This window comes from Hyperoodon ampullatus (genome assembly GCF_949752795.1).
Source record: "Hyperoodon ampullatus genome assembly, chromosome: 10".
NCBI classification, from domain to species: domain Eukaryota; kingdom Metazoa; phylum Chordata; class Mammalia; order Artiodactyla; family Ziphiidae; genus Hyperoodon; species Hyperoodon ampullatus.
In genome coordinates this window covers 84,796,823-84,820,340 of record NC_136923.1, presented here as the reverse complement: position 1 = coordinate 84,820,340, position 23,518 = coordinate 84,796,823, and the positions used below count along the sequence as shown (strand labels likewise).

The 23,518-nt window shown below is 40.7% G+C and overlaps 2 protein-coding genes across 3 annotated transcripts; both read left to right on the top strand.

Moving 5' to 3' along the window:
- Positions 1-12,119: 12,119 nt before the first annotated feature.
- On the top strand, positions 12,120-12,779 carry LOC307059811 (histone H1.4; the record flags this gene model as incomplete). The annotated part of the gene is made up of 1 exon (XM_079714048.1): positions 12,120-12,779. One exon carries the CDS (start codon positions 12,120-12,122, stop codon positions 12,777-12,779), a length of 660 nt encoding a protein of 219 aa, XP_079570174.1.
- Positions 12,780-13,914: 1,135 nt separating this feature from the next.
- On the top strand, positions 13,915-22,856 carry LOC307059682 (histone H2B type 1-M). Of its 2 annotated transcripts, XR_013811136.1 has the most exons (3): positions 13,915-14,328; positions 22,505-22,615; positions 22,773-22,804. XR_013811136.1 is itself a non-coding variant. In XM_079713839.1 (2 exons), exon 1 carries the CDS (start codon positions 13,939-13,941, stop codon positions 14,317-14,319), a length of 381 nt encoding a protein of 126 aa, XP_079569965.1. In that variant the 5' UTR covers positions 13,915-13,938; the 3' UTR covers positions 14,320-14,328; positions 22,505-22,856. The 2 variants fall into 2 exon arrangements, 1 of the variants encoding a protein (XP_079569965.1); XM_079713839.1 differs by having other exon boundaries at positions 22,505-22,856.
- The last annotated feature ends 662 nt before the right edge of the window (positions 22,857-23,518 follow it).

The following is a 23,518-nucleotide window of genomic DNA, read 5'->3' as shown; positions in this document are numbered from 1 at the left end:
CCCGTGAGGCATGGCGGCTGAGCCTGCGCGTCCGGAGCCTGTGCTCCGCAACGGGAGAGGCCACAACAGTGAGAGGCCCACGTACCGCAAAAGAAAAAAAAAAAAAAAAAAAAATGACACACCATAGCTTTTGACATATTCTATTTTTTTTTAAGAGTCTGTGCTTTTAAAAAAATTTATTTATTTATTTATTATTTTTGGCTGCGGTGGGTCTTCGTTGCTGGGTGCGGGGTTTTTTTTCAGTTGCGGCAGTGGGGGCTACTCTTCCTTGTGGTGCTCGGGCTTCTCACTGCAGCGGCTTCTCTTGTTCCAGAGCACAGGCTCTAGGCGTGTGGGCTTCATTAGTTGCAGCACACGGGCTCAAGCTGCTCCGTGGCATGTGGGATCTTCCAGGTGCAGGGCTCGAACCCGTGTCCCCTGCATTGGCAGGCAGAGTCTTGACCACTGTGCCACCAGGGAAGCCGCGACATATTCTCTTTGTTAGAAGCAAGTCACCAGGTGCAGCACACACTCAAGAAAAGGGGATAACTTAGGGATATGAACCCTCAGAGGCAGGGATCGTTTTGATTCTGTCAGAGGATACCCACCACACTGGATATATCACAACCTGATTAAAAGAAGGTGAAACTGTCTTCTTGATCCCGAGGCTTTAAAGATGGAAGTGTACCTCTGGTTGAGTTCAGATACAAGGACTCATGCTCAGGAATCAGATTCGCAGAAATATTTGAATTTCTGATTGTTTCGGTCATTTGCCTGTTTATTCTCTGAAGCTGCAGTATGTCACTGGAAACTACAATTCCCAGGCTCCCTTGCTCTCTGGCTTCCAGTAGATATGACCAATGGGAGGCCCCAGTGGAACATGTTGGTGAGACCAAGGTATTTCTGCCCTTCCTGCCTTTGCTTCCTGGGGTTTCTCCAGCCTCATTGGCACTCTTTGGCTCCAGTCCCACCAGATAGCTGGTCTCTTGGTGGTCTCCACTCCTGTCTTACCAGCCTGTGTTGTTCCAGAGACTGGATCTCCAGTTGGGGCTGGCCCCAACTCCTAAATGATAGCAGCACCTCTTTTTCCTTTGTCCTAGCTCTCGGAGAAGTGGCAACTTCTTGCTGCTGCTTATCTTTGGTTACTCCTCATCTCTCTTTTGGTTTCTTAACTCTTTCATGATCTGTTTCACTGATTACCTCTATTAAATTCATCCTATATAAAAATCCCTGGAGCAGTTTTTAATACACTGACAAACAGTGGGACTGAACCCAACTGATAAACATTGGTCTTTCCTGAGCAACTCATGTACAGAGCAGTGTTTGCAGCAAAAGTTTTCTAAAGCATTTGCGATGCTAAATATCTGCCCTAGTCCTCATGCTGCTGGAAGTCCAGAGGGTGATTGCTTATTCAGGATGTAACTTCACCACTCTGGGCTTAAGTTTCCTATTTTACAAAGTGGGAGGCTTTGTGACATCTGTGGTCTCTTAAATCCCTGAATATTAGGGGCTCCAGAATTTCTCCATAGGGAAAGTTTAGGAACCATATGTTGGGAAGTGGGTGGAGGCACTTTATATGAGACCAAAGTTGGGGTGAAGGGGAAGAAAAGAAAACAAACAAAAACCCAAAACCCTAAGTTGTCCGTGTCACAGAAGAGGGGGGTCACTGGTGGAGACTGTGGGGAAGTTAATGAGGATTGTACTATGACTTCATAAACTAAGTATGTTGTCCTGCAAATTGCTTCCTATTTCCTACTCCAGCCCCTGCTTTCTACCTCACCCGAAATCAAAGAATAGTGCTTAGAAATAAAGTTTCAGGGCTTCCCTGGTGGTGCAGTGGTTAAGAGTCCGCCTGCCAATGCAGGGGACACGGGTTCGAGCCCTGGTCCAGGAAGATCCCACATGCCGCGGAGCAACTAAGCCCGTGCGCCGCAAATATTGAGCCTGCACTCTAGAGCCCGCGAGCCACAACTACTGAGCCCACGTGCCACAACTACTGAAAGCCGCAGGCCTAGAGTCCGTGCTCTGCAACAAGAGAAGCCACCGCAATGAGAAGCCCGCGCACCGCAACGAAGAGGAGCCCTGGCTCGCCACAACTAGAGAAAGCCCGTGTGCAGCAATGAAGACCCAACGCAGCCGAAATAAATAAATAAACAAAATCTATTTTAAAAAAAAGAGAAATAAAGTTTCAAAACATGAGAATAAAATTTTACTGTACTTGGTATAACAATAATTTATAAAGGATGGCAGAATTAGTCACTGGAATAATCTTACAAGGCGGAGAGACAGTACAGGAAAGCTCTCTTAGTTTAAGTCCTCGGGCAAGTTACTTAACATCTTTGGATGCAGTTTTGTCTTCTGGAAAATGGTGTAATAATAGCACCATTGTGCCAGTGACTTGTAATAATCTTTGTTGTTACAAGGATTAAGTGAGTAAGTATTTGTAAAGTGCTTAGAACTTATTGTATTTACTGGCATATTGTATTTACTCTATGGTAAACTTTATAAATATATTGCAATATTCTCAATTGTAACTGACTATATTTGTACTGTAACTGATATAAATTATATTGGAGTATCATGGTTATTGTAAGTCTGGAGAATTCATATAAGAGCAACTGTGAGAAAAGGGAGGTTGGTGATCACCTAGAAAAAGAAGAGTTTGTAGAATGGTAATTTGTTCAGTGTGTCTTTTCCACAAAACAAAACACTGTACACAGGTGTCCTCAGGGTGGAGGAGCTGATTGATTGGGTGACCACTGCTTGCTAAAAATATCCCTTATTCCAACTATATGCTCAAAAATCCTCCTCTAATCTGTATCTTGGTCTTCCGACCAGAAAGTATGTACACCTCTGATACTTATTTTCAATATCAAGTGCAACTCTTATTATAAATTAATTAATGGCATGGCTTATAAACTCATTTCATGTGAATTTAGGTTTGTATAATCATAGTAATAGGTAATAGATAATATGTAATATGCAGGGTTGTTTACTATGTCTCAGTATTATAAGCACTTCAAAAATATTTTATCAAATCTCAGCATACTCCTACTGAGTAGATAATAGCTGTATCAGTTAGATTTTGCTAAATCGTATATCAAAAAACCCCAAAACCTAAGTGGATGACAATGGCAAGGGTTATTTCAGGCTCACGTTGCATTTTTTTATAGATCAGTTGTGGTTCTGCTCCACATTTTCTTCATGGAGGGACCCAGACTAAAGGAACATGACATGAAAAGATCGCACTGCTCCTAACGATTCTGCTGGAAAGTGAGTACACCTCACTTGTACTCACATTTGATCTACCAAAGCAACTCCCATGGCAGTGACTGATATCAAGGTGGTGTGGAAGTGTATCCTCACAGGGGTAGGCAGGTCATAAATCGATATCAGTGGGCAGGGATGTATAATTCTCCCAAAAAGGGCAGCAAAAAATTGGGAGTAAAAGTGAAATCTACCACACTATCCTCATCCAAATTTTAGACACGAGAAACTTGAGAAATAGAGATTAGTAAATTTCTTAAAGTTGCAAACCTAGTAAGTGATAGGATTGGGATCTGAAATAGAGCTGTTCATCTCCAGAACTGTGATAGCCAGACTCCAACATGGCCCTGGTAATTCTCATCCTCTGATATGCACGCACATGTGCAGACTCCCAAACTAAATAGGACTGACCTATGGAACTAATAGAATATTATTATTTCTGAAGTTATGTCATAAAGGATATTGTGACTTCTGTTTTGCACTCTCTTGGATCACTCATTCTTGGGGAAGCCAGCTGTGATGGAGTGAGCTCTCAAGCAGCCCGATGAACAGGTACACATGCCAAGGAACTGAGGATTTCTGCCAATAGCCAACACTGACTTGCCAGCCATGTGAGCCATATGAGACATCTGGGAATTGGATCTTCTATTCTCAGTCAAGTTTTCAGACGGCTGCAGCTAGAGTAACATCTTGACTGTAATCTTATCAGAGATCCCAAGTCAAAACCACCCAGTTAAGTCACCCCCAAATTCCTGACCCATGGAAACTGTGTGAGCTAATAAATGCTCATTATTATTTTAAGCCACTAAATTCTGGGATAATTTGTTATACAGCAATGGATAACTATGCCAAACTGCCACCAGGTATGAATTAACAATATTGTGTAAGTGGATGGAACTTACATTGACAAACCAGCAAATTCATATAATTTAGGGGGAACAGAGAGGGAAATGTAAAGGGATGCTGAGGGAATAACAGGAAGTAGGATAGACAAAGAGAGAAAAGTCAAGAACAGAGAAAAGATACACAGGCTCAAATGCAATCTCTTCTTATTCATTGAACCATCTCTTTTGAAGACACCAGCAACATCTTTGAATAAATAGATGTTGAAGAGATTGATTAGGAAAATGATTATGAGTTCAATATTAAGGTTAATGGAAAGGGAGTTAATATCTCTGAAGTCATTCTTTCTCACAGGGTCCACTTACTAGACAGAAGGGAATACTTCTCAAGCTCTTGCCAGAATTAAGGGATCTGTGTTTTGACTCTTAAGAGTATATATGTAGACACTTATGTTTTATATTCTTAAGCTCTTCTGGGCCAAGAAGGATACCCAATCCTCCATCCCATCCCCAGATCCAAACTACTCTCCACCTGCACCTTCTGCAAGGACCTTTCCTCCTTCCAGATGCCACAGGATTCCCTTCCTGACAGCCCAGGGGACAAATCACTAACCTCTCTCAGGCTTTCATTCTGAAACAATAATGGGTTCTTGGAGTTTCCATATGCTTCAACATCCAAATTAAGTTTAGAATCATTTATTAGATTCACTCTTTTCATATTTTTTTGTTTCAGTTTTATTGATTTATTTAGACTTAGGCCAGTGAACAATTTAACTCTGAGTTTAGAGCGTAAAATGTGTGTGAGCTTGTGTATAGTGCAAAATACATAAGATATCAAACTATATACATACTCTGCAAGATATAAAGACAAAGAGATTAAGATCACCTCTTAAACTATACCTTCAATCTGCTGATGAAGACCTATTATTTATTAAATCAATTTATTTGGTTGTGATCAGAAATCAATAGATTTCTCTATTGAAATTAAAGAGAAAAGAGGAGAGGGAAAAGATGAGAAGAAGAAATAGCAGAGCAAATTGCATTTAAAAGGAATATCTATTACTTCCTCAAAGTTTTGTTTCAGTAAGGGCAAGCATGAGTGCATGTGAGTGTGAGCATATGATGTAAAATGTGTTTCTTAGTGTAGGTTATAGTCAAAAAGAGTTCTTAAAAAAATAAATAACTGGCCAGCTAATGAAGATTTGAAAATAAACTGAAACCATTACTGTTTAGGCTACCAAGCACCCAAAACTTAGTGGCTTAAAACAACTATTTTATTATACCCATAGATTCTTCAAATCAGGATTTCTGATAGAGTTGGCTTGTCTCTTTGCCATGATGATTGGGAGTTCACCTGAAAAGACTTGACCACTGGAAGCTGGAATCAGCTGGAGACTCCTTCTCTGACATTGCTGGTCCTTGTATTAGGATGGTTCAAAAACTGCTATGACTAACCAGAGTGCCCAAACGTGGTCTCCACAGGCAGCTTGGCTTTCTCACAACGTGGTCTCAGAGCTACCGAAATTCTTATGAGATAGATAGTTCAGAAACAGAAGCCTAAGTGTTCCAGCAAATAAGGCAGAAGCTCCATTGCTTTTTAAGACCTAGCGGTGGAGGTCACACAGCCTCCCTTCCTTCACATTCTATTGGTGCAAGCTGTCACAAGGTCACTCAGATTCAAGGGGACCAGAATTAGACTTGATGGGGGAGTGACAAGACACATTGGAGAAGGGAATGTGGGTCAGGAGAAATAGTTGCGACCATTTTGAGAAATCAAATTTGCCATATTATATAACCACGAGAATGTCCAGGAGTGGTAGACTAGATAAGTAAATACATTGGGCCACATGTATAAAAGAAATATTAAACTGCAATGAAAATCACCAAACTAGAGCTCTCTGCATCAGTACAATACAGAGGGATGGATCTTGTTCAGGGAAAAAAAAACAAGACATGAAAGACTAAATACACTGTGATTTTGCACATGTACATAACAAAATCAGGCCAAACTAAAGCATTGTTTATGGATACACAGATAAATAATGAATCTGTAAATAAAAAAACAAGCATATAATTTCTGTGAAAGTCCAGATGAAGAGCAGAAAGAGGAGAGAGATAGTACCTGAATGTCTGAGAAACTCAGCACCCATATCTTTTTAAAATAAGCTTCATCATATTTTAAAGAGAAACATGCTGTTTGCTAATAATAAAGTAATTTTGCTTATGGTAGAAACTTTGAAAAACTATTAAAGTTTGGACACAAGAATAAAAATCACCTACATTTCTGCCACTTTGGCAAATCTATGTCACATTTAGGTATATTTCCCCCTTCTATGAAAAGTGTTATAACATGGTGAGATATGAAGAGGAACTTTTTTTTTAGGAAACTTTTTATTTTGAACTAATTTTAGATTTACAAGAAAGTTACAAAAACAGTACAAAAAGTTTCCTTATATCCTTCAACTGGCTTCCCCTAATGTTAATGTCTTACATAACCATTGTACAGTTATGGAGAACAAGAAATGGACATTGGTGCAATATTGTTAACTAAACTTTATTTTATTTATTTTTTAATTCTTTTTAAAAATTTAATTCAATTTTTTTATACAGCACGTTCTTATTAGTTATCTATTTTATACATATTAATGTATATATGTCAATCCCAATCTCCCAGTTCATCCCACCACCACCCACCCACCCCATCCCCACCCCCATGTTAACTAAACTTTAGACTTTATTCAAATTTCACAGACTTTTCCACCAAGTCCTTTTTCTTTTCCAGGATCTTATTCAGGATCGCACATTGAATTTACTTAATGCTTTTCCTTAGTCTCCTCCAGTCTGTAACAATTCCTTAGTCTGTCCTTTCCTTTCATGGCCTTCACATTTTTGGAGTATTGATCAGTTATATTTTTAAATGTTCCTTGAGCGGAAGTTGTCTGATGTTTACTCATCCCTGGAATGAGTTTATGCATTTTGCCAGGAAATATCACAAAAACGATGAAGTATCCTTCTCAATGCAAGGAGTTCATGATGTTGATATGTCTTACTATTTGTAGGGTTTACCCTGCTCACTTAGTTAAGGTGGTGTCTGGGTTTCTCCACTGTAAATTCATTGCCTTTCTCTTTGTAGTAGATAGATATCTTGGGGAAGATACTTTGAGGCTCTGCAAATCCTGACTGTCCTTCAAATTTCACTCAGTGATTTTAGTATCCACCTGTGGATTTCATCTGCAACAAGGAAAAGTTGTCCATTTTCCTTATGTATGTATGTATTTATTTATGGATATATATTTTATCTATGAGTTAAAATCCAATATTATCAATTTTTATTTTGTTCCTCAAATGGTACCAGCTTTAGCAATTAGTAGCTCCTTGAGAGTGGCTTGCATGGTGTTTCAACAAATTTTCATTTTGTTTTAAGCATCTTCCTTTTCTGGCACCACAATATGTTCCAGGCCCACCCTGTATTTTCCCTGCTCCAGCCTTGGAGCCAGTCACTTCTCCAGATGGTCCTGGTTCCTTTGATTAGAGAATGATGCTTAAAAACCAAAGATCGTCTTCCAGGTGTGCTAATTGCTACTAGGGTGTCACTGCTTTTAGGTCCGCTCTGCTGACAGAGCAAGGAAGTATATCTGTATGTTAACCCAATCACATACACACACTTCTAGGTGTCTATATCTATTAAACTGGAGATGTATTTTAAAATATGAGTTTATATTAATACTTCTGATTCTAATCCAGCACAAGTTTCATTTTAGCCAAATACTTCTTTTTGCACTAGTGAGAACACTGGATCTCATTTTCTACACTGTGTTTACCTCTTTGTTCAATTCTAGACGCATAAATAGTTTCAGAATTGTTAACCCGTAACCCTGAGAAAAACACTTTTATTAGATTACAACCTTTATGTGTAGTTGCTTTTGTCTTTAGCCTTATAGTATCCAATCAAGATACTGTTTTCTACAGTTACGTAAGTTAATTTTTATCTTCCCCAATCCCTTTAGTGTTATTATGTAATAACTGTAATTTAATATAGTTTGGTTAATTTGTTAGTGCTTGTAGTCCATTCTGAGTTCCCCCATCTCTACTGTTTTTAATAGTGTGACTATTTTGCTGGTATATGAAGCATTACTATAGTTTTAAGAGTCAGAGTTATACAAAAAGACATACTCAGAAAACTGTCACTCACTTCTCATCCCTGCGACTCTGTTCCCATTCCTCCCTTCTTTCCATTCCTTTCTAATCCCCACCCCCTTAGATAACAAATCCCTTTCATTTTTGGTTTATTCTTCCTGTGTATCTTTTGCACAAATGAGAAAAAAAATGTATTTTCTTATATCTTCATCTTTCTCTTACAGAGGGTATCATACTATAGACACTCTTCTGCACTTGGCTTTTTCACTTAACCATCTATCCTGGAATTCATTCCTTAATAACTCATACAGATCTTCCTCATTCATTTTTGTAGCTATATATTACCCAATTGTACATATGTGTCCTAGTTTATTCAATCACTTTTATATGTGGATATTAAAGTTTGCTCCAATATTTTACAGTTCCAAAGAATGCTGCAATGAATAACCTTGAGTATGCACCATGCCCCAGTTTTATTTGTTGAATTAAATAAAAATAATAACAATTTCTGAAATAATATATAGCCCATTTTAAGAAGTTTTCCAGAAATGGTCTACACCAAAAGCCAAGATAGAGTGCCTCTTAAAAGAGTCTACAAAGGGGAGGCTGTCCCAACAGATAGAGATCTACAGGTGGCCTTCAGAGCGTCACCATGGCTGCGATCATACAACACGCATGCTATGAGGAAGCTGGAGAAGGGCTAATTTGTTTCGCAAAAAAGCGCCTCTTCCCCAAACTCTGTCTTGAGTAATGCAGTCATGGTAACCTACTGAAATAGAAAAGTCCAGAATCAAGTGCTTGACTCTGGAGCCCAGAATTTTGGAGTAAAAGGAACCAAGTATAAGCCTCCCTTTCCTTTCAGCTTTTCCACAAATATCATTACTCTTAGCACAGTTGCTATCGTGTTCAAAATGGAAATGTTTGCAGAGTGCTCCCCATTTTTTATGACTCGGGGTTTCTTAGAGGCTTAAAAACGCCAATGATAGGAAATTACTTTTTGTAGATTATTAGCGATTAATACACTTGAGAATATTTCATGGCTATAAAAGTTCAAGAAATGCATGAGGAAGACTCCTCCCAATCTGGCCATTGAGATTGTACTGTAAGAAATACATTTTACACGGTGGCACCCAGCACACAATCAAAAAGCTATGCAGAGGGCTTCCCTGGTGGCGCAGTGGTTGAGAGTCCGCCTGCCGATGCAGGGGACGCGGGTTCGTGCACCAGTCCGGGAAGATCCCACATGCCGCGGAGCGTCTAGGCCCGTGAGCCATGGCCGCTGAGCCTGCGTGTCCGGAGCCTGTGCTCCGCAACGGGAGAGGCCACAATAGTGAGAGGGCCGCGTACCGCAAAAAAAAAAAAAAAAAAAAGCTATGCAGATAACTGAAACTACATGCTTTGGGCTCTGATCCTTTGTATTCTATTCTAGTTCATTAAAAAGGAAACATTTTGGCCTTGTGCTACAAAATTGATTTTGCAACATTTAATGATTTTTCAGACCGGCACCCTGAAAAACACTGAGCAAATGCTTTGAAGTCAAACAGATGTGAGCTGGAATCCTGGATGCACCTCTTACCAGCAGTCTTCTTGGGAGAATTCAGAATTATCTGGGGCAAGACTTTGGAATCTATATTGAAAGCACAGGTACAACACACACATATACACACACACACATACAAACACCCTAGGTAGTGCTGATATAACAGACAGATCAATAGGAAAATAGAGCCTTTGGTGTTACTTCTATTTCAAATAAATGCTTGATGTGACAGTGGCAGGTCCTCTACATCTTCTTTAAGTCTGTCAAATAGTTTTATTTATAGAAAACACACTGCACCATAGGAGATGAGCACAGATGAGTTAAAAGATCACAGAATGTGAAGAATTTAAGTACCTCCAAATCAGAAGTCGTTAGGGATACATAGAAAATAGTGAGGCATTTGAGAGAAAATTCCGGTGTGCTCTGCACATTTCAACTATGTAGGGTAGTGGTTTTGTTTGTCATTGCAAATGAGCATAACCCCACTGCTCTGGGATTAAAGTGCCCATAACATCAATTTCTGTAGTAACCATCAATGGGTCTGTTTTGGAGCCTAGTCCCCTCCCTTTTTATTTTAATATATAACAAAGCGCATATTTATTTTTCACTAGCATGCACAAATTACATTGAAAATGTTTACATATTAAGGCTTTAAAAATATTGATAATTTATATGTCTTTTATACCAGCTTCAGCATTAATTTAAACAAGACTCTTTTGAGACATTTCATTAATGTTGAATCAAAGATCTGTATTCTTTTATTTCAGTAGTAGAGTCTGTTGTGTGTGGAGAAAATTGGGGGCAATGGAACTAAAAATTAATGTGATGTCAAATGCCATGGTACAACCAGCTACACCCACAGAATTGTATCCTATCACCTTATAGCACTGGCCAAAATTTAAAGTCTTTCAAGTACATGGCTTGCAGTTTTTAAAGACAATTCCATCCAGATCATTTTCCAGGAATAATTCCTTTAGCTGGGTTTTCATTGCCAACGTGTACACTTTGGTGATTGCCAATATGTACTACCTAAATAAAACCACTTTTTCAAAGACCTTGCAAAGAATGTCTTCAGAGGACAAAAACTTAACGTGGATTGTCCTTCAAAGCTCTGCTTCCGAGCTGGAAATCTGAACTTGTCATTCGATCCTACACGGAACTTATTTTCTTTTTGATGGAGCTCCGGGAAGCATAGGGCCAGAATCTTCATGAGTGAAGCCATATTTGCTGTGTGGACTAGTCATTCATCAGTTATTCAGTGATAACAGGGTCTGGGTTTCTCCAGTAAAGGGAATAGATATGTTATAATCTACAGTTTCCATTTGGTTCCCCTTATGATCAACGCTTGAATTCCAGTTCTAAAGAGTATATTTCTATTTGATCCTGAAGCATATGCCAAAAGAACTCAGCAAGACTGCAAACAAATTCTTCCAAGTGCACCTCCGCTCCCAGTGACTTCATAGAAAACATCTGTGTGTTATTTGAAAATTAATCCTTTTCCATCTGTGTATCTGTGTTTTGGACTCCCTTTCCTTCCCAAATATCCTGAATTCAAGGTATCTAAACTCATGGAGCAGTTGTCCAGAGGAGAAGCAACAGCCCCTCCCCCAACCCCTGGGAGCAGACAGGAAAAGAATTATCCTAAGGAATTGTTTAAAAACCCAGACGCAGCAGAAAGAAATAAAACCGTGGCTGCATACGTTGATGTCCCAGGGGTCCAACATTTAACCTCATATGGGCAATAATTTGTTTAGCATTAAACTAAACCAGTTTGATGAACTCAAATGCCCTCGGCTCAATAGGCAGGACTCTCAGAGGAGCCTGTGTTACTTCCCTCACTTAAGTGCAGATTTGTAATAAAAATCCTAATGCCAGTTACATGCTTTTTGGACCTATAAGAACCTAACCACCTGGAGAATCATATCTGAGAGGTCAGAAAACTCCACAGTTAAAGATCGGTTTATAATTTACGAAGAAAATAGAAAGTTTTGTTTCTCTGAGTTGAAATTTGACAAGCACGGCGGGAAATATTGCTGGGTTTTGGCATAAGGTTTTGAGCTTTCCTCATAATTTGAGACCTGAGTGAAGCCTGAGACTTTGGGGATCATTTTCTGGGAAAAATCGGGCAATTCAGTGCAGAGAATTTTGATGTTTTTGGCATTTTTTGAGGTGTAACAAACACAACTCGGGATCCGAGAGGACACTCTGAGGCTGCCAGCGAGGCGGGCTGGACAGCGCACCAATCACGACGCAGCTCCGCCCTATATAAACGGGCGGGCGCAGCGGCGCGGCCCGAGTCCCGGCCAGTGCCTCTGCTTCCGGCTCGAATAGCTTTTCTAACACCCGCCTTCAACATGTCCGAGACTGCGCCCGCCGCGCCTGCTGCACCGGCCCCTGCCGAGAAGACGCCGGTGAAAAAGAAAGCTCGTAAGGCTGCAGGTGCTGCAAAGCGCAAAGCGTCTGGGCCCCCAGTGTCCGAGCTCATCACCAAGGCTGTCGCTGCCTCCAAGGAGCGCAGCGGCGTTTCTCTGGCTGCGCTCAAGAAGGCGTTGGCGGCCGCGGGCTACGATGTAGAGAAGAATAACAGTCGCATCAAGCTGGGTCTCAAGAGCTTGGTGAGCAAGGGCACTCTGGTACAGACCAAGGGCACCGGCGCCTCGGGTTCTTTCAAGCTCAACAGGAAGGCGGCCACCGGCGAGGCTAAGCCCAAAGCCAAGAAGGCGGGCGCGGCCAAACCCAAGAAGCCCGCAGGAGGGGCTAAGAAGTCCAAGAAGGCGACGGGGGCGGCCACCCCCAAGAAGAGCGCCAAGAAGACCCCAAAGAAGGCGAAGAAGCCTGTCGCGGCTGCAGGAGCCAAAAAAGCAAAAAGTCCGAAAAAAGCGAAAGCAGCCAAGCCGAAGAAGGCGCCCAAGAGCCCAGCGAAAGCTAAGGCGGTGAAACCCAAGGCGGCTAAACCAAAGACCGCCAAACCTAAGGCAGCCAAGCCAAAGAAGGCGGCAGCCAAGAAGAAATAGGAAGTTCCTTTGGCCTAAGGCTTAGAAGCTCGACACAACCCAAAGGCTCTTTTCAGAGCCACCCAAAGATATCAGGAAAAGAGCTGTTGGCACGTTTTAAGAGGGCGGGGCTAGGAGAAAAAGGCCGCAAGTGAGGGGCCGCCCTCCCCGGGGTGGGTCTTGATGGCCTCGGCTGTAGTACAACGGGACAGTCCCTTTAGGAAACGTAATAGCGAGGTTAGACTGACCAGGGAACAGGCCTGAGCGTAAGCTTCTTGTTTCAGGCTCCAGGGTGCGGCGAGAGTGGAGATCGCTGGTTGTAAGTTGGCCCGCACTAAGCCCAAAAGAGCGCGGTAAGGGAGAGTACAAAGTTAGGAGCAGGAACTCCCCCCCGCTATACCAGGCACTGCGTTCTGTAGGTGTCTGGAGACCACTAAAATGAAATTTAAATGTTTACCCCATTGCACGAAAGATGGTTTATCATTTAATGAGCCACTTGCATTTTCTTTGGTTAATTAACAAGGGCATGCCGACAGGCAAAATTGGCATGTTGGCGGGAAAAATACTCCCAAGTATTTTAAACATCATGGTTACTAAGTAACAAAAATTATCAGGACTTCTGATAGAGGACGAAGAGGTTAAGAACTGTTAACTTTTAAGAGGGTGACCCAGCAGGAGGTTATGTGCAGGTGGTGGTTGCTTATTGGTTAGCTGCCCAGGGCGCAGGGTAATGCGTTTATCGAGCTTGTCCACTAGCTCCATCTGGACATTAACACGGCGACTAGTTGCGGGGCCCGGACCAATGCACGAAATTATCCAAAGGAACAGAGAAGTTGCTTTCAGTTACAAACTTAAAGCTAGCGTGTTGTCATTTCCTCTCATCTGCTTGCTGTGAAATACACCGTGCAGGTGCTTCAAAAGGCTATTTGTACTAGCTATGGGTAGTCTAGTCTAGGCCTCTCTGATTGGGTCAAAGCACACTAACTAAACAGCCAATGAAAAGGTAGACCTGCTAGTATCATTTACATTCCTGTTTGTGACGCCACAATAAAATTAATCCAATCATGAGCGAAATCTTACTAACCTAATTTGAATACCGCATCTATAAGTAAATGTGGCCTCAGTGGGGGCGACTCTTTTCCCAGGTGTTAGCGTGAGTGTTCGAATTTTTAACGCTACAATGCCTGAACCCACCAAGTCTGCTCCGGCCCCGAAGAAGGGCTCCAAGAAGGCAGTGACCAAGGCGCAGAAGAAGGATGGCAAGAAGCGCAAGCGCAGTCGCAAGGAGAGTTACTCCGTGTACGTGTACAAGGTGCTGAAGCAGGTCCACCCGGACACCGGCATCTCGTCCAAGGCCATGGGCATCATGAACTCGTTCGTCAACGACATCTTCGAGCGCATCGCGGGCGAGGCGTCGCGCCTGGCGCATTACAACAAGCGTTCGACTATCACTTCCAGAGAGATCCAGACGGCCGTGCGCCTGCTGCTGCCCGGGGAGCTGGCCAAGCACGCCGTGTCTGAGGGCACCAAGGCTGTCACCAAGTACACCAGCTCCAAGTAAACTTGCCAAGTAAGCGTCTTTACACCTAACCCCAAAGGCTCTTTTAAGAGCCACGCATGCTTTCAGCAGATGAGTTGTAATCCTTTCATTCCAAAAGCTATTTTCGGATGTCTCCTGCCAAATTTAAAGCTTCACTGCTGTTCTTTAATGTTCTAATACAGCCGCGTAGAAAATACTTATGAGGAACTTAGAAAATAACAATATGTGCCGTTAATTGCGTGCTCACTATGGGCAAGTACATTTCCATAGAACCATGATACCACATAACCAGATATACCAATTTGCACTGAAAATTCCATTTCAAGTGTACAGCTTTCCTCTTCGTGTGTAGGTCTCCAAGTTGATCCTAAGGTTGATCCGGAATTTGGCGATGACCCCTTACCCAGAGCACGAAAGAGCATGCTCTGACTTCATTCTGCTCGGAGCTTTTCCATTACTCTTTCCCTTTTTTAAAAAAAACAAAAAACATATAGATATGTATTTCTGGAAAAAATGCTAAAGGAAATGGGAGTTTTCACTCAAATGTTACACAGGTTTTTCTGGTTTTCTTGCTTTGTAATTGGTGCAGTTTCTGCTTGAGGCTCGGAGCAGTGGGTGGGGGAGGGAGAGGAGGATCCTACACTATCCTAAAGGCACCGAGGAAAGGGAAAGGGAAGCCTTCAAACCCTGTCAGCTACTGTATCTTCTTTCCCAGAAAGTCATATTTAATTTATAGTCCTTTGGGGGCAGCATTCAGCTTTAAAGTCCTCTGGGTCACAAGAGGAAAGCACAGTACTCAATCAGTTAAGGCGCCTGATTAAAGTCTGAGGCCCCCTTTTCAGCACCCTCTCCGCTTTCCCGGATGTCCCCGAGCGTCAAGGACGGAGAGGAAGTAGAATGAGAAGGAAAGCCCTTCCTGGCAGGATGTGGCTTTTGCCGCACTAGGTAGGACAGGGGTAAAGGTTTTCACTGCTGAGGAATAGATTTTGTCGGGAAGATAAATCTCTGAAAAGAGGTTCAGAGGGGCTGAGAGGGAATGGCCGGGAGGAGAGGAATCAATGGTCAGAGGTCACCAAGAAAATTGCCAGGTAGATGAGGCTGGGCTGGGAATGAAGTGCTGGTTGAGATGGAAAATTTAGGTGGAGGGCATTGTTGGCTGAGGGAGGAATGAATTTAGAAACTCTAGGGTTCTCACGATCTCCCAAAGAAACAGGGATTCATGGATTATGGGGACAGATTTTCCATAATATGGCAAGCTGGGTACTTGGATGAACGATTAAAATCCAGAATAATATTTTTTTTTAATTTATAAAAGCAACGAAGAGCCACCACAAAAGTAAGGAACTCTCGGTCCCAGGGGCTTGGCCCACGTGAAACCCCAAGCACCACAGCTGACTTCACCCAAACCTGCACTTTGTTTTTTAGGGTGTTATGTGACGCCTGGCCATGGTGGGGAGCATGATAAGAACTCTTTCCCAGTGAAGCTGAGACACCAGACCAAAGTGAACTAGAAATAAACACACAAACACACTCACCACAGATGATGGCAAAGAGTCTGCCTTGAACCTTGGTGCTGAGTAGGTTCCACTGCTGAGAATTTGGACCTCAAGCCAGACTTCACACTTACTTGTTTCAGCTTTAATACCACAAGGATTCAAAACACCCAGGCTAAGAATTTAATTTAGGGATATCCCAAACTGGTCTGGTGCCCCTGAGCACCTGTTAAAAGCAAATACAAATCCTCTCTGGAAGAATAAGCTTCATTTTAGGCCTCAATAAATCTTCACAGATAAATATCCAAGAAAATGAATGAGCAGCTTCACAACCGAAATTAACCAAACACACCATGAAATAAGGCACCATGACCAAGAGCAACAGACAATGAAAACAAAAGCACAAATTAACAGATACGGACTTCAAGTGACTAACTTTAATAGCTTAAAAAATATATCTATGTGCGGGATTAAGAGAATACAAAGAATGATCAAATACATTTGAAAAATACAAATAGAAATTCTAGAAATATATATACATTTATTTCTAGAATTTCTATTTGTTTTCTATAGAAACAAATGTTGCTATTCTATAATTAATTATATATATAATTATATATAATATATATAAATATAATATAAACAAACTTATATAATACATATAAAATTATATATATAACAAATTATATATTACATATAAAATTAGAACTGAAATTAAAAGCTTACTGGATTATTTTAATAGCCAATTGGACCCAGCTGAAGAATTTTCATGAATTATATAACCAGATCACAAGGAATTATCCAAAATGAAAAGAGACGAATGTAAAAGTGAGTTTAAGAGATCTGGAGTTAGTAGTAAAATTGTCTGGCATGCATCTAATCATAGTAGCAGGACATGCAGAAAATGATGCAGATGTGAGATTCAAATGATCACGGCTGACAGTTTTTTAGAATTGGTGGATTACTCATACAATGAAAAATAAATGTAGTGAAAAATGATACAACAGAAAGGGTTACTGTGTGACACTAAACTAAGCCATATACATTCTTACAACAAATATAATGCTGATTTTCATAGGGTTGTGCCTTCTAATCTGTGTGGACACATGGCATCAGACCAAAGCACTGTTTGAAATTCTTGGGAGGAGGGGACTTGAGTGATTGATTATTTACATGCATTTTGTACCTAGCTAAAAATTCTGTTAATGCTAATCCATATTTAATGGACTATCTTGATTTTCATTGCATATAATACTATCATTAGCAAATAAAAAAATCTTTGAGGGCCTCCCTGGTGGCGCAGTGGTTGAGAGTCCGCCTGCCGATGCAGGGGATACGGGTTCGTGCCCCGGTCTGGGAGGATCCCATATGCCGCGGAGCGGCTGGGCCCGTGAGCCATGGCTGCTGAGCCTGCGCATCCGGAGCCTGTGCTCCGCAACGGGAGAGGCCACAGCAGTGAGAGGCCCGCGTACCACCAAAAAAAAAATCTTTGATATTCTTTCCAATAACAATTTCTCTTAATCTCTTTTATCTTGCTACTGTGTTAACTAAAATCACAAACTATTTCATATTAGACATGCTATTAGATGTCACCATCTTTTTCCTCCTTTTCATGGAAATAGCTTTGGTAGTTCATTATTTATAATAATACCTGTGTGTGTGTGCACGTGTGTGTGCATGAGAGTAGTCTTTATTGTACTGATGTAGTTTCCTTTTAAATCTTTTTTAAGAGTTTTTATTAGGAATGATTTATGAAGTTTGTCATCTGATGAAATAATGTCCTTTTTCTCCTTTAACCTTTTGCAGTAAAGTACATGTAGATTTTCTAATGTTAATCCATGCTTCCAGTCCTAGGACAAATCTTATTTGGTCATGTTGTATTATTATCTTAAATAATGGCTGGATAAATTTTCATATTTTACATGGATTTTTAAAATTTCTACTATTCATACATAAAATCATTCTATGATATTCTTTTTTGGGTTTACCTTCATCAGATTTTGTCCTTAAGGTTATGGTAGCTTCATAAACTTCACTGTAGGGCTCTCCTTTATTATTTACTGCTGCATAATAAATTATCCCCAAACTGAGCAGCTTAAATCAATGAACATTTATTATCTCATTCAGTTTCTGTGATCAGGAATCCAGAAGTGACTTAGCTGGGTGGTTATGACTCAGGGTCTCTCGGGAGGTTGAAGTCAAGATGTAAGCATAGGCTGCAGTCATCTGGAGCATAGGCTCCAGACTGTAGCTGGAGGATTGCCTTCCAAGATGGCTTGAATGCCATCTTGGATGCCAGACAAGTTCCTGGTGGCTGGTGGCAGGAGGAACTCAGCTCCTTGCCACATGGACCTCTCTGGAGGGCTAAATGACTGTCTTCAAAACACGGTAGCTTTATCCCACAGAAAGAGAAATTATATAGAGAAAGAGAGTGCCAGGAATGCCTTCTGCGACCTAGTTTCGAACATCACACACTGACGCTTCTGCCACTTTCTATTCATTAGAAGCAAGTCGCTTAAACCTAGCATATATTCAGAAGGGGAATTAGAATCCACTTTTGAGGTAAGGATATTTTAAAAATTTGTGGACATATTTTAAAACCACCACATCATTCTTTTTATGCTTTAAATACTTGAATGTAAAAAGTATTTGTGCCTTAAAGATTAGATAGAAATAAGTTGTAAAATCACCTGAACTTAATACCTTTATACTTGGTAGATTTTTAGGAATTCCAGCAACCTAGACTATAATAGACCACTATCCACAGAGACAAAGTCAATAAAACTCCCACATGATGTCCTGATGGACTTTCCTCTGAGATTGTAAAGGACAAAATAGCGGCCTCTGCAGTTAAATAAAACATTGTCTCAGCACATAGCAGGTACTTTTTAAAATATTGAATGAATTGAATTAATTCATCTGAGAAATCCTAAACTGCAATCAGGAGAGCAAATCTCTGATGCACGCCTCTTTTGGAATGTCCAACAAACTAATACGTTTGGTCTTTTTGAAACAGAAAACAAATTGAAGAAAATAAATATAGTAAAAAATTAAAATTTCAGAAAATACTGTGGTATATGAAAATAGGAGAAAATAGGGCTTCCCTGGTGGCGCAATGGTTGGGAGTCTGCCTGCCGGTTCAGGGGACACGGGTTCGAGCCCTGGTCTGGGAAGATCCCACATGCCAAGGAGCAACTAGGCCCATGCGCCACAACTGCTGAGTCTGCGCTCTACAGCCCGCGAGCCACAACTGCTGAAGCCCACTCGCTTAGAGCTGGTGCTCCGCAGCGGGAGAAGCCACCTCAATGAGAAGCCCATGCACGGCAAGGAAGACCCAACACAGCCAAAAATAAATAAATTAAAATTAAAAAGAAAATAGGAGAAAATAATAATACAGAAAATGGTAATGAAATTTAAAATTGACAAGAAATTAAAGGGAACATAAAAATTAATTTAAAATATAGGAGTGAAGATTGATGATGAGTAAAAAAATACAATGTTTAATGTGTAAGGTAACAGATTAAGAGTTAGCAGAAACTCCGTAAAAGAAGAAACTAAAGTGAAGAATTCAGTTATGAAGATTTATAAGGAGATTCTTTTTTTTTTTTTTTTTTTTGTGGTACACGGGCCTCTCACTGCTGTGGCCTCTCCCGTTGCAGAGCACAGGCTCCGGACGCGCAGGCCCAGCGGCCATAGCTCACTGGCCTAGCCGCTCCGCGGCATGTGGGATCTTCCCGGACCAGGGCACGAACCCGCGTCCCCTGAATTGAAAGGCGGACTCTCAACCACTGCACCACCAGGGAAGCCCTATTAGGAGATTCTTGATGTGTATCAAAATGTCCTAGCAAATTGTACCATGGCAGTAGTTAGCATATTTATTTATAAATCAATTTATTTAAGAGATAGTCATTGAATGTGTCTGGGCTAGTCACTGGCATGGGCACTGGAGATACAAAGAGAAATAAGATTGTCCTTGACTTCCAGGAGCCCTCAGTTTTGTAAGATCGTCAAGGAAGCTTACAGTTAACTGCTTTCATTTCCCTTTATCTTTCACTAAGGCCCAAACAAGTGTTTATCACTCTTTGGAAGTCTGCAGTTAGGTGAATAGGCTTAGGCTCATGTGGGAAGTACCAAATTCATTAAATTAAGGCAAAAAAAAATCATCCTAATTTTTGAGTGATAAAAAAATATAGTAATATTAATACCATTGTGGGACTTCCCTGGTGGTGCAGTGGATAAGACTCCATGCTCCCAATGCAGGGGGACTGGGTTCGATCTCTGGTCAGGGAACTAGGTCCCACATGCATGCTGCAACTAAGGAGCCTGTGTGATGCAACTAAGGAGCCAGCAAGTCACAACTAAGGAGCCCACCTGCCACAACTAAGACCTGGTTTAACCAAATAAATAAATATTAAAAACATAAAAACTGCATATAAAAATAATAATAATACCATTTTGACATAGTGCAAAGCTAAGAACAGTCCACAAGCCTGCACTCACACATCTGACACCAACTTCAGGGTTCAGAGGTCTCTCCAAAACTACCCTCAGATTAGATAATTTATTAGAAGGACTCACAGAACTCATTAAAAGCTATTATACTCAAGGTTAGGGTTTATTATAGCCAAAGAACACAAAGCAAAATCAGCAAAGGGAAGAGGCACATGGAGCAGAATCTAGGAGGGTTCCAAACTCAGAGCTTCCGGTAACCCTTTCCCAGTGGAGTCATGGAGTGTTAACAACACCTTCCTGCAACAATGTGTGACAACACAATATGTACTGCCAACTAGGGAAACTCACCCAAGCCTTGGTGTCCAGACTGGACCTTTAGTATCCAGTTCCTCTGGATCTAGTACAGATATGGCATGGCCCAAAGCAGCCAACATAAATGATCCTATTACACTATCCAGTGTAGCTCAATGCCTCCTGGTAAACAAAGATAATTCTTATCATGCAGGACATTCCAAGGGCCTACAGATCACATTCCAGCAAAGGGCAAAGGCCATACCTCCTTGGATAAGGTTAATTCTGAACAAAGTCATAAGAAAAACTATATTTTTACAATTTTGAATTAGATATCTATCGACTGTAACTTGAGTTCTACAACTATTTGCTTTTTATGATTGTTCTGTCACATATTTTTGCATTAGATCAACTGTGAACCCAGATATTATAAGATTTCTTTTGGAAGACTAATTTTTGTACTTTATTCAGATGAACAAGTTCAGCAGTCTCCTCGATTCATACTCCCAACTTCCCTCCAAACCCTAGCTGCAGGAAAAGAGACTTAGGAGAGGTAGAGTTCAACTTTGGGAAAAGTTTGGGGAAAGTTTCATGTTGGTGGCATGGGCATTTAGTGCTAAATAGAAGAAAAGGCTCCTTTACATGAAAAGCAGCATTTGAGTGGCTCTTCCTTTCATAAACCATGAAATTTGCCATCATGCACAGGGAACAGGAATTGTAGAAAACTAAAGGAGTTATGCTTTAGAATTTTGTTTAAAAGTTTTAACACTGAATGTTAAGCTGTATTTCATAAATACAAAACTACAGAAATACCACAGCCAAATTATGGCTATTTTTTTTAGGAAAGAAGGAGGAGGAGCATGGGGAAAAGAAGAACGGTGAGAGAAAATGAGGAGTCAGAAAAAGAATGGAAGAAGCAAACTACTACAAAAGGGAGAGAAAGGGCCTAGCGACCAAAGAGAAGTCTATAAAAGACTGTGATAGGAGAGAGGCAGTGGGTGGACAGACTTAGTCATGTATTCGGTATTTCAGCTGGGTATCATACCTGTTACATAACTGAAATATTCTCCACATTTCTTGGGTTTTAGGTTGAGTGGATTAATTAAAATTGTATCATATCTGGGAGACTTTCTCTGACCAGCAGATGTAAAATGGTACCTCCCTATCCCATTTTTTACTTTCCTCCATTCATTCTTCTTTGTTATACTTAGTACTTATTGACATAAATTTGTTTATTATTTGTTTCCCTTCCCCATTCTCAAGACTGTAAGCTCACTGGAGCAGGGTTAGTCTTTTTTGCTACTGACTCCCTAATGCCTTGACTGTTTCAGACACAGTAGGTTCTCAGTAACCATTTGCAGCGTGACATAATTAATTAATTAATTAAAATACACATACGTCTGCAACAACAGGAATAGAGGCCAGATCTGGTTGTTGAAATGGTTCAATTGAATGAGTGACTCTTCTGGGTCTCACTTTCTTCATCTATACAAGGCGAATAATAATAATGCATTACTTCTTAGAGTTATTTTAAGGATTGAGATAATTTGTGTAAAGCTCTTAAAACAGTTATAGTCATTTCATAAGCACTTAGCAGTTGTTAGCAATTGTTATATTTTCCTTAATCTCTGAATTAAAATGAAAATCAGAGTGACTAATTCTCTTCAGGTCGAAAACTAAAGGGAGAGAATATACGCTTTTGAACTATTTGAATTCCACCCCAGTAAGGGTAGTTGGGAGATTTGAAACAAAGATTACATTATTGAGAAATATCTCTTGACTGAGCATGGTTTGAGTCATTACTTGTTAACGCTAATAATGACTAAAGCGTAGGTAACACTGGAGCAGAGATTCCTCACAGCACATTATACAAGCGTATGTAAACAGAACCCTCTTCTTTGTATAGCAGATATTAATGTTGATGGCAAAATGGCACCTAACATATAAACCTTTTTTATTTCTTCAATCAGGGGAGAGATATGAGTGCAGAGAAGAAATGAATGCAAACAGTAACTGAAAATGAGAATCTGGCCATAGAAGTTATGAAGTATGATGTCTGACCTGCCTGAGATGATAGATAAGTGTGTATATCCCACCAAAATCCTACCCATCCTGATTTGCTGCACACTGACTTATCAAAAGGAGATCACTACCCGAGTGGAAGAGCCTAAACAAGGTGTTTTAGCTTTTTCATTTTATTTTTATTTACATTATAAAAACAATTTACTTCTGTTACAGGCGTAATTACTGGGAACTCTATTTACCGTGGACTACTTTTGCTGGGGGAAGTCTGAAAGGATGGCAAAACATTTGTAAATGAGATGCTATATTTAATAAACTCTATGGATAATTGAAATTCCGCTTTCACTGTTGATTCAAATTCTTCTCCTAAGATCTCCCCTTTCTGGACAGACAATTTATTTATATTTCAGTTTATTTTCTGGCATTAAGTTCTGAGTGGGTAAGACCTAAGAACTGTTTTGGCTTTGTTAACGATCTCGAAGGTAAAAACTTAGTTTAGCTAAGCTGACATTTAAGAGGTCACCTTTAACATCTAAATTAAGGGGAACACATTACTTCTCACCTGAAGGATTTTTTTTCTTTTTTTTTTTTTTTGGCCGCGCCTCGCGGCTTGCGGGATCTTAGTTCCGCAATCAGGGACTGAACCCGCGCCCTCGGCAGTGAAAGCTCGAAGCTCTAACCACTGGACTGCCAGGGAATTCCCTTGAGGGGTTTTTAAAAACAGATTGCTGGACCCCACCTCACAGTTTCTGATTCACTAGACCCGGATCCAGTAATTTGCATTTCTAAATTATCAAGGTGGTGCTGATCCTGCTGGTCGGGGATCACACCTGGAGAACTGTGATTTAAATTACGACTTGGGATGTCCCTGAAATGATACTACCAAATAGCCGCACAAAACTGAAAAATCACCTTGAGGTTTAAACTGGCAGTGTCAAGTCGTGAAAATTGGCACCTCCTTC